We start from the raw sequence: 12,868 nt of genomic DNA on the forward strand, positions 1-12,868 counted from the left end.
AGCGCATCCCGGTTTCTTACTCCCATCCACCTTGTGTAAAGTCGAAGATCTCGTATTTTGTCTCCGGGTGGGGAAATATGAGTGGACCAGCCCTGACCCCGTCGGTGGGTGGGTGGGGGGGATTCTCTTTCGCTCCCCACCCTGCTCTCGTTTCCCAGCGTCCAGGAGACGTCGCCTTCCCTCTTCATCCCTTGAGCCACCTGTTCTTTCCATCTCTAGCCACTCCCTTAGACAGCCTGGAGAGCTTCGGCGTGGCTTTTCGACTTCACCTCGGAATTCTCCCCACCTGCTGACAAGAGGAGATGGCAAGGGGACCCTTAAAATGGGTTCGGTCGGTTTTGCGGGTACGTGCACCTCCCCGAAGTGCGCGATGGCGGTGCCGTCCATCGCAATCGGAGGAGCCTGGCGACTCCTCCGCTCGCTGTCCAAACCCGACGGCATTGTTTGTTCGGATTTGCGTGTTGCTTATGTATGTCACCCTGTTCCTGAAGACTCGGGGGGCTACAATCTGAGCGCTTAACGGGAGGGGAGAGGGGCAGTGATGCGCGCTCACTTGCGCGTAACCAGCACTGATCATGCACACCGAAACCAAAAACGTCTCGGGTAGGTGCTACGCCTACTACTAATCAGTTGTTGACAGATGAGCAGACTGACGCTCCCCAAAAGAAGCGCGGAGCGGCCAGTGCGGGTGAGGAAGCGGTACATTGTTTTGCTGGATGACGAGTGACTTTATCTGTGCGCCTTTGCAGGGAGGTGCCTGTGTTTGTCTGTCTGAGTCAGGTAGCGGCTGGAGAGCTGTCGGGGCAGAAGTCTCGGGCCCCGCTCGGCGCAAGGAGCAGGAGGGCCTTGCAAAGCAACCTTTGGAAGCCAGGGTGAACATTTGGAGAGGGCGCGGGGTGGGGCAGAGAGAAGGGAGAGCACCTTAGGACCGTGAAAGGATCTGGGCTTCATCGCACCGCTTGGGTAATGGCGATGCCCCACGCAGCCCTTGGCGGAGGGTTGCGGGCCCTTCCTGCGCCTTGCGAGAGGGGGCGCTGTCGAGCCGGCAGCCGGACGGTGACTTTGCACGGCCAGGAGAGCCTGCCGGGGCATGTCCCGGCTTGCAGGAGGCGGCGACTACCGCTCGGCTTTGCGGGGGGGGGGGGAGAGGTAGTCAGGCGGCGGCTGTGACTCAGTGGCAGTCACTCGCTCGCTCCCCGCCGGGGCTGATGTAAGAGGGCCAGGCCAAGCCCTGGAGTATTATCGGGGCAGCCGCCCGGCGGGGCTGCCTTTCCTATAGTAGGGGGTAAAAAGAAAGAGGAGGCTGCGGGTTTTCGCTTCGCTCCCGGCGCTTGAAGACAGGAAGAGGCGAGGGGGGGGGAGGGAGGAGAAGCCCCGCCTGGGTGGAACTTGCAAGACGCGCACGAGCTGATTTTTGACTCTCCGCCCAGCCCGCCGCGATGTTCTGTTCTCTCGGGCCGGGAACTCCTTGTTCCCAAGCCGAGTTTTATTTTTGTGCTTGTTGTGCTCACAGGAGCGTCACTCAGCCCCATTACGCCGCTTTGAAAGAGGCGCGCGCAAACCAGACGCTGCGCTGCAGGAGGAGGAGGAGGAAGCGGCTGGAAAGAGACCTCGGTGGGGAGGAGGAGAAAAAGAACAAAAAAAACCCCCACATCTTTCTCCACCCCCCCAAAAAAAACCCCACGCTTGGGGAGTTCTTTCGTTTACGCGGCTTGAGCAGCCGAAGCCCGCTTTTGCGAACTGCTGTGTGTTCCCAGCCACTTTTTCCCTCCTAAAAAGGCACTGGGGGGACCCCCGAAACAGCTTATTGGGGTGGGATTTCCGCCCCCCCTCGCCTTTTTGAGCCGAAATCTCCAGTTATGAGCTTTTGCCAACTGCTGTGGTTCTCACCCCCCCTTTTCTCTTTTTTTTGGGGGGGGGTGGTAGGTGGAAGGAAGCGCCTTGAAACCGGCCCCCAATCCGCCGGATGCTCGTTGGAGGGGGCGGCGAGGCGGGGCCGTAGTAGGTTGTCTGGGGGCCGTGTTTGTTTCCCTGCCTGTGGCAGAACTAGGTCTGTGTGGCAAGCGCGATTTCGCAACTTCCCTCCGCCCCTCCCTCCCTCCCTCCCCCACAGCGCGGCACGTGACGCAGCTGCTGTGGTGCCAGATGACGTAATCCCGGGGCGAGCGCCGCGAGCGTCTCGCACACCTCCTGGGCTCCTCCTATTACGATAAGCAAGTCCTGTTTGCTTTGCTCCAGCCTTGGGGGCCGAAGGAGCCCGAGCTCCCTGAGCTCACCCTGTGCCCGGCAGGCGGAGCAGCTGATCGCCAGCGAGACAGGCCACCAAGCGGTCGGGATTGTTTTGCAACTGCGAGAGACGCTCCTCTGAACTACGCGCAGGGTTTTTAAGCTACTGTTTCAACAACAACGGTGACCTACATTGTGATTGGCTGGCTCTTAACCGGCAACCACCAAAGCATGTTTGCAGGATAAATAGGAAATACTATAATGCGGCGCTGTGTTTAGTAAGGTGGCCGACTTATGCGCAAGCCCCTCTGAAAGAGAGTGCGTATTGTCTGCAGAAGGTCCCTGGTTCCCTTCCTGGCACCTCCACCTAAGGCTGGGAAGGCCTGCTGTCTGAAAAGCTGCTGTCAGAAAGTGGAGACACTGCTGATTTGGGTGGGCTAAGTATGGGCCTTCAGCAGCTGTTAGACAGTGATTTTGTAGCTGCAGCCTCTATCCCAAATGCAGAATCGAGCAAACTGCCTAGTCCTTTCCAGCAGCTGTCTAAGGTAGCACCTGTGCAATGGCAACAGAGCAACTCTAGCTGTGATCTCAAGTAAGAAGTGAATAAGAAAGATCTTTGAAAATTAACATCCAGGGTTGACTTTCAGGACCTTGGGGGTGCAGTTGCTGCAAGAAAAGCATTTTAAAACGTTGGATTTTATGAGTTGATTTCTAGCCTCTAGCTGAGTGTGTGTGTGTGTGTGTGTGTGTCATAGCTGTCAACTTTCAGATTTGAAAATAAGGGATCAGCAGCCACACCTGTCCCGGGGACAGTCTATGGGATATCTAACAATCCGGGATAGTAGCGCGAAGCAGTGGGAAACGGCACTAGAATAAGGGAATTTCCTACAAAAAAAGAGAAGGTTGACAGCTATGGTGTGTGTGTGTGTGTGTGTGTGTGTGTGTGTGTATGCATGAACCAATGTGCATAACATTCAATTTGACAACCCACTGCAAAAGTTGCTCTTTGAACCTTTTGTGGTGGTTTTGTTAGAGACGTGGTGGCACTTTCCTGTGATGCGAGTGAATTGTTTGCCTGCATGCAATCTAATGTGTTTAAGACTGGAAAGGGGACACTGTTCCCTCAGTAGAGGATTAGTTAATAAACTATGTGAATTCATAGAATTGGCTAAAATGACAGCAGCCATTAGACTTCACTCAAATCAAAAACTTAAGAAGGAATGGAATTGCTTATATGACAAAACATCGCTCCAAAACGAATTTATTGATATGCATGGACTAACTTTGTAAAGGTGTGAAAAAATTATTGCAAGAGGGTTTTGAGAGCCAAAGGAACCAATATATATAACACAATCACTAGTTCAATATATATCAAAGGAAGTCGAGCTGTGGTGGAGGGAAGTCACAATAGAATGAGATAGACACAGAATGGAAAACGGGAATTTTATCAATTTAGTATCTTATACTGTATATTCTGTATACTTTAGCGCATATATTCCATGTTATAATCATTAAATGAAATAAAGATTTAAAACTCAATGTGTTTAAGGCTGCTGCAGTTATTGTGGTCACAGAAATAGCCTTGACTCTTCTCTCTCAGCAAGAGGAAGAAGCAGTTCAGAACTTGCATGGCACCACCTTTTGCAGGGTGAGCAGCTGAGGGAACTAAAGGTGCCTTGTGGGCACTCTGCTTCTGTGGCCTGAAGTGGCAACTTAACAAGATATCAAGTTGAGGCCTGCCCTCGGCAGCCACGCTACCTGCCAGGACTTGTTCTGGTATGCCTAAACCTCTCAATGATGTCATTCAGCATAGCTGTTTATAAAGAGAGCATGAAGGCTGCTGCTATTTTTAACCTCTTTGCCTCTTCCCAAGCCTGAACACTGGAGGAAAGGCAGCCTTGCAAACACATTGGCCAGTGTAGGTGGTGGTGGTGGTCTGGAAATATACTCTCTAGACAAAACACAGTCCACTTAAGCATCCTGGTAACCCAAACCTTATAAACCCAAATGTGTGTATGCGCAGTAAACCTTAGAGGTGACTTCACGCAAGACTCTTAAATTGATCTACAGTGTGATGTCAAGATGGGTCATTATTTGGCTGCATTCTGTCTCTCACTAATGCCATTCAGCACTAGAGAAAATGTGTAATGATGGCGTGGGAGGGCCTTGTATTGATGGAAACTCTGTCTCCCTTGATGGCCTTGAGATCAGCTTTGTCTGCAATATGGATGGATGAAAGGGGGGCAGGGCAAAGGTCAAAATGCTAAGATTATGTGGGCCAAAGGCATCAGATTTGATGAAGCCAGGAACCCCAACTCAACTGTACAGATCTCTCTCTCTCTGTGTGTGTGTGTGTGTGTGTGTGTGTGTTGAATCCTGAACAGTCCGTGATGCCCAAGTCCATTAGCAGCTGGTGACTTAACATTTTATTGTAAATTGTAGCTAGTTCTACACTGCATATGCACTGCAGGTGGTGTTTGGCCACATTCAGTGCTAAAAGTACATGAACAGTGCAATCTTTCATGCACGTTAACATGAGAGAAAGTCACACTGCATTCAATGCAGCTTGCTCCCCAGCTTTTCAAGGCTGGAGATCTAAAACAATTCTTGGCAACAAAAAACACCCATTTCATAGAAGAACTGGTAATGCTCAGAAGCCTCTCCCAAACAGGCAAAACATCTACACCCTCCCTCCCAAAATAAAGCACAGAAAAAAGGAGGCAACTTTCCCAACCCCACTCAATTAAAAAAAACCCAACACATTTTTAGAGTGGGGGTGAGGGCTTGGGTCGGAAGGTGCTGTAGTGCCCAGGTGCCATGCTGAGGACCGTAGCCCTAGGAAGTGTGTTTAGGATTGCAGCTTTTGCAATGCAGTATACTGTACTGAACTCAAGGTCTTCCGGTGCAGCCACATGCTTTTTAAAAGAGGTACTTGGTCATCCTAGGACTGTACCAAGACAACTGAGGGTGTATTTTCTATATAAATATTGGGTTCTGACTCTGTCCTTCTGAATCGTCCAGATTTGGGCAAATGTGGACTATTCCTTCAGGGTGCTCCTATGCTCCTTTATTAGGTCTCATATCAGTATAGCCGTACCTTGGTTTACGAACTTAATCCATTCCGGAAATCTGTTCTTAAACCAAGGCGTGCTTTCCCATAGCAGCGGGGGACTCAATTTACAAAGGGGACACATGCAACATGTTCTGCTTGCAAGGCAAAGTTCACAAACCAAAACACCTACTTCTGGGTTTGCAGCGTTCTTTTATCCAAGTTGTTCATAAACTAAGCTGTTCTTAAACCAAGGTACCACTATTTAAAAGCATAACTAACAACCAACACAATCAAGATTCTGTACAGAAACTATCATTTGGAATGAGTGCGTACAAACTGACAAAACAGACACTTTTATGCAACGCAGTTCACCTGCATCCAATTGTCTGGAGGGGATCAATAAATAGTGGAAAGATCTGATGTGGAAGATTCTGCTTCACGTTAGGCCAACCATAAAACTGCAAGTGCTGTTCATGGAAAACATGGGACTGCCTCCTTGAGTGTGTTCAATGTGCCCAATGATAACTGCTGTGGCAATGCTTTCCTAATTTAACAAGAGTTGTCTGATGGATGACTGCATGGAAATAATTATGTAGGAGAAAGGGAATACTAAAAATGGAACACCGCCAACTAGATCTTGGCTTGCAACCCCTTTTTAATCTCCAAGGAGCTCTACTACATGTAGCTATTGGGTAGCTTTCTTCTTGGTTGAAGGCTGTGGTTCAAAGGGTAGGGATGATGAGGCTTGTGTGTACAGTGCAAAGAGCAGCTTTCTTGGTGACGTTGGCAGTTACCGGTATTCAGAGGAATCCTTAGCAGTTTCAAACGTCATCTGAATGATGTTCTCCTGGCTGAGAATTTCCCTACAGATTCCATCCCTAGTTTTATGTTGCTCAGTTCTTTCAAAGGTAAGGACTGTTAAAACCGTTGGGCCCAACTTGTTGGTTTATATATTCAATTGTTGGTTTATATATTCAATTTATTTGCTACTTCTTAATGTCAACTGAAATCTCCCAACAAAAAGGAATCGAATACAATACAAATTCCTTACTCAAAAGTAAACAATATTCCTAATCACACCACCATCATAATTCTTCATTTGGAGTTTTGAAACCAAATATATATCTAAACAATGTACATAAGTAAAGTGACTAAGAATGCCTAATTAACAGTTAAAAATTCATAACTGTTAACCAAAAAAGCTTGATACAGTCATGGCTTCAGCCCCGGAGGTGTACTTTATTGTCTCTCAAGACACCTCTGATGCCAGCAATAACAGTCACCTATACATTCACTCTACACAGGAACTATTCTAAGCACTCAACCACCACATACACAATCGCACATGCACCACTTCACTCAGTCCGCTCGATTCTCACTTCATTAAAAATTGCCGTGGTCCTTTTATATACGTACTGCATTTTTCACAAGTAAATCTGTGCTCGAAGAAGTTTATGGAAAATAGAGTAACACAGTAACAGTACATAATAAGACATATACTTGATTAGGCCTTGCTGCTGGTCTTGCCGCCATTAGGAGGTGTGGTTGGTCAGTGACTTGGGACAGGGTCTCTTCTGTATTGGAACCAAGCTACAACATTTCCTCCCCTCGAGGCTCGTCTTGCTTCCACCTTGAAGGCCTTTCATTGTGATGTCAATGCTGATATTTTTGCCAAGCTTTTGACCTAGTAAAATTAGCTTTGCCATGGCACTTAAATTTTTTATTTTTATCAATTTATTTTACTTGCTGAATTGATTTATAAGTTTTATTGTTAATTTATAGCAGTTATAAGTTGCCTGTTGTAACTTTCCTTAAAACTTTCGCTTGTATTTCTCCTAGCTGGAAACATGCCTCTGTCTAAGGGCAACCTCCTTCGGTCTCCCTGCAGCAGGAAGCTTTGCAGAAACCTCTTTGGACCAGTTGATCATGACCAGCTTCAAAAGGACTTCCAGTCCTTGATGAAGGCCCAGCTGGAGGAGGCTCAGCAGAAGTGGAACTTTGACTTTGAATCGGAAACTCCACTTGAAGGGGACTATAAATGGGAAAAGGTCTCGCATCTAAACAGGTTGCCTTCTCAAGATCTGCTGAGCCCCACAAAGGAGAACAGTTGTGCCGGTGAAAAGAGCTTGAGCTCCTCCCCAGTGCTTCTCAAGATGCACACAAAGACAGACAGGCCAACGCAAGTGGGCTTTGAGGCTCGCAAGTCTTCCAAGCGAAAGCAGACAACTATCAAAGGTAAGGAGCTACCAGCTTTGTTTGTCTTCCGTGTTTACATTTGCAGAGAGGAGGGTAGAATTACCGGTAATGGCCAAAGCTGCCCTGGACGTGGATTTCACTTTTGTGAAATTGCATTTGTTTCAAATTCACCAGTTGAATTCTGAACCTGAGCTCAAAACTGGAATTTGATTTTGGGAATTTTGATTATCTTGTCATCAGTTTAAGAGGAAGTTTTCTTATACCCCCCCTTAAAAAAATAAAATTATATTTTAAACCAAACCTTCATCCTGAAGGTTCCCAGGATGCAGTCGAACATTTAAAATAAAATTGAACACATAGCTATAGAAGTTTAAACCGAACAGTCACGTTTAGTAACTATCTCTTAAAACTTCAGTAGCAAAGAATCCAGCAGAATGCAACCAGTAGTCATATTGGTGGTCTTCAGCTGACAAGTGAAAAACCAATAACAGGACATGGAAATATCTGCTAGGAGGGAATTCCACAGCTAAGCTGCCATGATTGAGAGTGTTGCACCAACCAAACAAAGCACCGTTGTTGACGAGATCACCAGCACAGTCTGTCCTGCAAATCTTAAACCAGGCTTCCTCAACCTCGGCCCTCCAGATGTTTTGAGACTACAATTCCCACCATCCCTGACCACTGGTCCAGCTAGCTAGGGATCATGGGAGTTGTAGGCCAAAAATATCTGGAGGGCCGTGCTTGAGGAAGCCTGTCTTAAACCATGGGCTGGCAAGGCCACTCCTTCATGTACATGACTCTCAAGTTGTAAAGTGCGACCTTGAAGTAAGCTCACTTGAATACCATGGAACTTCTGGGTAAACATTCATAGAATTGCGCAGTTACGGTTGTGTTGGGAACTCCAGGATCTTGGCTGGTGATTGCCTTGCAGTCTCTGAGCAGACTGCTCTTGGGCATGAATGAATATCTCCCAGGCACTCACACGGACACTCCCTTGGCTGGCATGTTCAATTTGTCCTTCTGCTCTTTTCCAGACTTCTACAGCTCCAAGCGGAGAACTGTCCCCTGCAAGTCAGACCCATGACAACTACACTGCAAGCAAAATGCATCCACACAGTCTCTGGGCTAAAGGAGCTGACCTGCCTTCACCGCTATTAGCTGGAATGGCCGACTTGGACACGACACTCAGTGCAGGCAGCAGACTTGACTGTTTGAAGGAGCAGCTAGTTAGAGTAATGACTTCTGCTCTGAGGCTCTTACTTTACATAAAAACTATGTAGCGGACTAGTGTAACACTTCAGAAGGATGTAGAGTTATTTTCCTTATTTATGATGGCACTGGAGCTTTATGTGCAATGGAATATATTGTAAAGCCTTATCCTAAAATAGACTTAAGTTGCTGGGGGAGATGCTTAAGCATGATGGCAAGAGGGAAGGATCAGTGCAAGTACTGCTTGTGGCTGAGACCTTTCACACACCTGTCTCAGGTATGAGTCACTTTGCAGGTGCAAGGTCTGAAGGATTGTATTTTCCTAGGTCTGTGATCTTGCGCTCTCTCTCTCTCTGTTGTTTTTTGTCCTGCTAGGTTTAAAGGAATATGGTGAGGGGGGGGGAGAAAAAAGACTTCCAATCCAGAAAGCTAATCCATTCATTTTACAAAGATGAAGATCTTCCTACTGTGGGCAGTAGTATCACAAATCAGTACCATTACTGTTGCAGGAAGGATTCCATTATCAGACAATACTGGATAGTGTGTGAGCATTGTGACTTCCTTCCCCTTCCTAAAACTATTGAATAATACTGTAATTCAAGTCATGCAAATAACACTAGCCTTAGGGGGGGAAATGTAGCCAGTGGGAACCAGAAGTTTGAGCTCGGAAATATTACTCTACTTCTGCCATGTAGCCTGTAGGCACATATTGCCAGCATAGGGACTCATCCATCCTTCGACAGCATACAGCCTTTGGTATGGTACTAATTGGTGAGAATATTGTGGGATTTGGGTTCCCAGTGAGTGCTAGCGAGGCTTGATAAGACATGCCCATGGAGTTTCCATTGCCTCTGGAAACATGGTTCACTTGTGACATCTCTCTCTAGCATGAAATAATGATAAAGGATTTACCTTGTGTTTGCTTTCCATGCTTTCTGCAGCTACCTGTGATCTTGCCAGCTTTCCTTTACCCTTTTAAAATTGGAAAGTAAATTGCTTAAAGCTTAAGCACATCTACTTGGTGCAAGAAAATTAAACTCACTGCTGTTCCTGTCTGAATTTGGGACTGATATTTCGGTCTTATTGGCATCTTATTGTCAAAAGCACCACCTGTTAATATTGGGTGCAGTGTTTAACACTGGAATCTGAAATGTAGCCTTTTGCCATGTGCAAGTCAAATCAGACTTTCATGTGAATCATCACTATGTTCCAAGTCAAATCTAACTTTGCCTTTATTGTTCTACCCCTTTGCAACGGGTTCTTTACTGCTGTGCTGCTGGAATAGCACCCGCTGCTGAAATCTTGAATCTTTCATCGCGGTGTGCTTTTTGGGAGCTATTGCTTTATTTCAGAGGCTGGAGCTGGGTTGGAACACTTGGACCTCCTGAGGATCGCATTTTAGTTAAACGAAGGGTGTGTCCCATTTAACTGCATCTGCTTTGCAAGAGCGGTGGGGAAATCCCTACAACCGTGGGAAAGGATTAATGCTAGCACATTACTGACGAGCACAATTTTGCCTTTGACAGACAACGCAGGAGCATATTCGTGCTTTGTTCGGCACCTTCATCTTTTTTCCTCCAAGAAAAAGTTGGGTGGGGGGAGATGTCAAGCACTTGGCCTAGTGGGTGGGTTGTTGTTATAGGCCTGGGATGGAGGGGGGGGGAATGTAGCAGCTGAAATTGGGAGTACTGTCAGCCATACTGTATTAGACTAGTTACAAACAACAACTGTGGCTTGTGAGCAAGATGTTGGAAGAAGACCTATCTTACCCAGAAGCACAGCTTCAGGCACTTCCTTAAGATAGTATGTTTGCCTGTGGATTTCTGACCTTTCTAGAGTTGCCATGGACAGGCCTGGCCACTTCGGACCACTGCACTTCTACATTCAGGGTAATGCATAATGCTAGGACTCTCGGCACTAATCCATTTGTTTGTGAATATAATGCTGCTGAACTGACTTAAGTATAGACCTTAAAATAAAAGCTGTTTCATAATGGAGCAACACTTTTGTCTGATTTAATTGCACGTGGGATTGATCAAGCTTGAATTTTCTGGGTGGTGAGGGCTCTTTCCTTGGGGGTTGGTTAGTTTTTTTTAATGGAGATAATAGACAAATGGAAAGACACTATTCCTCCTACTAGTTGTGTAAGGCAAAGTGGGACAAAACCACGGCAAAGGGCTGCCATACCACCATCAGGAAACACTGCAGAGGATGCCATAGGTGGCAGAGGTCAAATTTGATTGCCGAATGCATGCCGTGACTGTTAATCCATGCATCGTCTATCAAATATGAGCTGGAGAACTTAGTGGTATTACTATGCCAGCTGTCAGTCAGTTTCTTCTTTCCATCCTTAGATTACTAATCTCTTGCATGCTGAAGCATCATGGTAATAGTATTTGCTCTCTAATGGTTGGATTGTTGCAGTGCCTTATAGAATATCCACAGGCATTCTAATTTCAAAGACCGAAAACCATGTTTGCAAAAATATTTTAAGTTCATGAAAGTGAAAGTTTTGGTGGTGAATGCCACAATAGGCCTAAGAACTTAATGTAAGGGCAAAAAGATAAGGAAGTTAAAACAGATCCTAGAGCTTACAGGAAACTAAAAGACCAGAGTCAGATACAATGGTAAAAGTGTTTGATGGGCAGGCTCTGAATAGGCAGCAGGCTGAAAAATGGGAGCCTTAAGGAAACCCAGAACAGAAGGTGGAGAGTAAAGAAAGGAGTGAGTTTAGAGAAAAGCCCATACAATTTTATAGATGCAGAAATTATTTCCAATACTACACATCTGAAATCACCTGCCTGGCTGGATGTGGGAAATAAGAGTGCTAAGAGGTACAGTGGCTCTCCCCTACCAATCTTTCTGAAATTTGGCAGAATGTATCCTCTTAGGAAGGGTCACCATGGCTGCTATTTGCATCCCATTCTGGGCAGTCTTAATTTACTCTGGAAGGCCTCTTTTGCCTGAAAATTTCATTCACTTAGGTGAAAAGGGGAAAAGGTTAAGTTAAAACCTTGGGTTAAGTACTTAATCCGTTCCGGAGGTCCATTCTTAACCTGAAACTGTTCTTAACCTGAAGCACCACTTTAGCTAATGGGGCCTCTCTGTTCTCATCCTGAAGCAAAGTTCTTAACCCGAGGTACTATTTCTGGGTTAGCGGAGTCTGTAACCTGAAGCGTATGTAACCTGAGGTACCACTGTAGTTGTTTTTGTATTCAAAAAGAGTGAAACAGCTTTGGATTTAACAGTTCAGAATTGGACCTGAATTACAAATTGGAATGATACAGTACAGATCCAAAAGAGACTGGGTTGCTTCCAAACACTACAAATAAAAGACCAAATTTTGTGGTGGCGGCACACCACTTACCAGTAATTGGTTTTTATTCATATGTCCTTCAAGTGATTAAAAAGCAGCTGTGAGTTGATATTTCCAAATATTCAAAGACATATCTAAGAAGCACTTTGCACACACAAAAGAGCAATTGTATTGGATAAACAAAACAATGTGTTTTTGGCAGTACACTGGCAGTACACTTACACAGGATGAAATATAAACTACTATAATCTTGTTGTTTCTGTACTGTGAAGTGCTGCTCCCCATGAATGTGGGGTTGGGTTCAGAAAAGAGGCAACTGTTCTTAGAAATGTGATCCTGAAAATACATAGCAGATCCTCTTCCTTTGTAGGATGTTACTTGGAATACAGACAACTATTTGTTTTTTTTAAAAAGCCAGTTAACAATGGCTAATCAATATACAGATAATCTCAGCAGAATTTGGCAGAAAAGAAAGTGGGTAATTAACTAGCTAGATATATTTACATACTTGCTTAATGGAATGGCAGTGGCTTTTTATAGTCGCCTCTGACTAACATAGACTGAAGACCAAAAATCCCTTTGCTGCTGGTTTGTATTCTAGGTAGCCACAATAATCTTGCTAACACAATCACATTTCTATTTGCAAACCGTTCCATAAACAATTTTTACTGCAGGCTGACCTTTGAGCTTGTTCCACATTTGTGAAATGGCTCAATGTAGGCCGTACTATTGGTCTCCCATTCAACAGCAAAACATTTGCTGATTCTTTATATTCCCGGAAATATGGCTTCTCCCAAGTAAAAGTGAAAACCAACTGTGTTTTGTGCAGCCAATTTTAATCTGTAGGACAAACAGTTAAAATAACGTGA

At 45.7% G+C, this 12,868-nt stretch overlaps 1 protein-coding gene across 4 annotated transcripts; it reads left to right on the forward strand.

Moving 5' to 3' along the window:
- The first annotated feature begins 307 nt into the window (after nucleotides 1-307).
- On the forward strand, nucleotides 308-10,680 carry CDKN1A (cyclin dependent kinase inhibitor 1A). Of its 4 annotated transcripts, none has more exons than XM_081866652.1 (3): nucleotides 308-344; nucleotides 7,118-7,513; nucleotides 8,509-10,680. In XM_081866652.1, the coding sequence occupies exons 1-3, from the start codon at nucleotides 323-325 to the stop codon at nucleotides 8,556-8,558; spliced, it is 468 nt and encodes a 155-aa protein (XP_081722778.1). In that variant the 5' UTR covers nucleotides 308-322; the 3' UTR covers nucleotides 8,559-10,680. The 4 variants fall into 4 exon arrangements, with proteins under 4 accessions (XP_081722778.1, XP_081722779.1, XP_081722781.1 ...); XM_081866653.1 differs by lacking the exon at nucleotides 308-344 and adding an exon at nucleotides 531-603; XM_081866655.1 differs by lacking the exon at nucleotides 308-344 and adding an exon at nucleotides 574-688.
- Nucleotides 10,681-12,868: the final 2,188 nt, after the last annotated feature.

Source organism: Podarcis erhardii (assembly GCF_964252035.2).
Source record: "Podarcis erhardii genome assembly, chromosome: 6".
Taxonomy (NCBI): domain Eukaryota; kingdom Metazoa; phylum Chordata; class Lepidosauria; order Squamata; family Lacertidae; genus Podarcis; species Podarcis erhardii.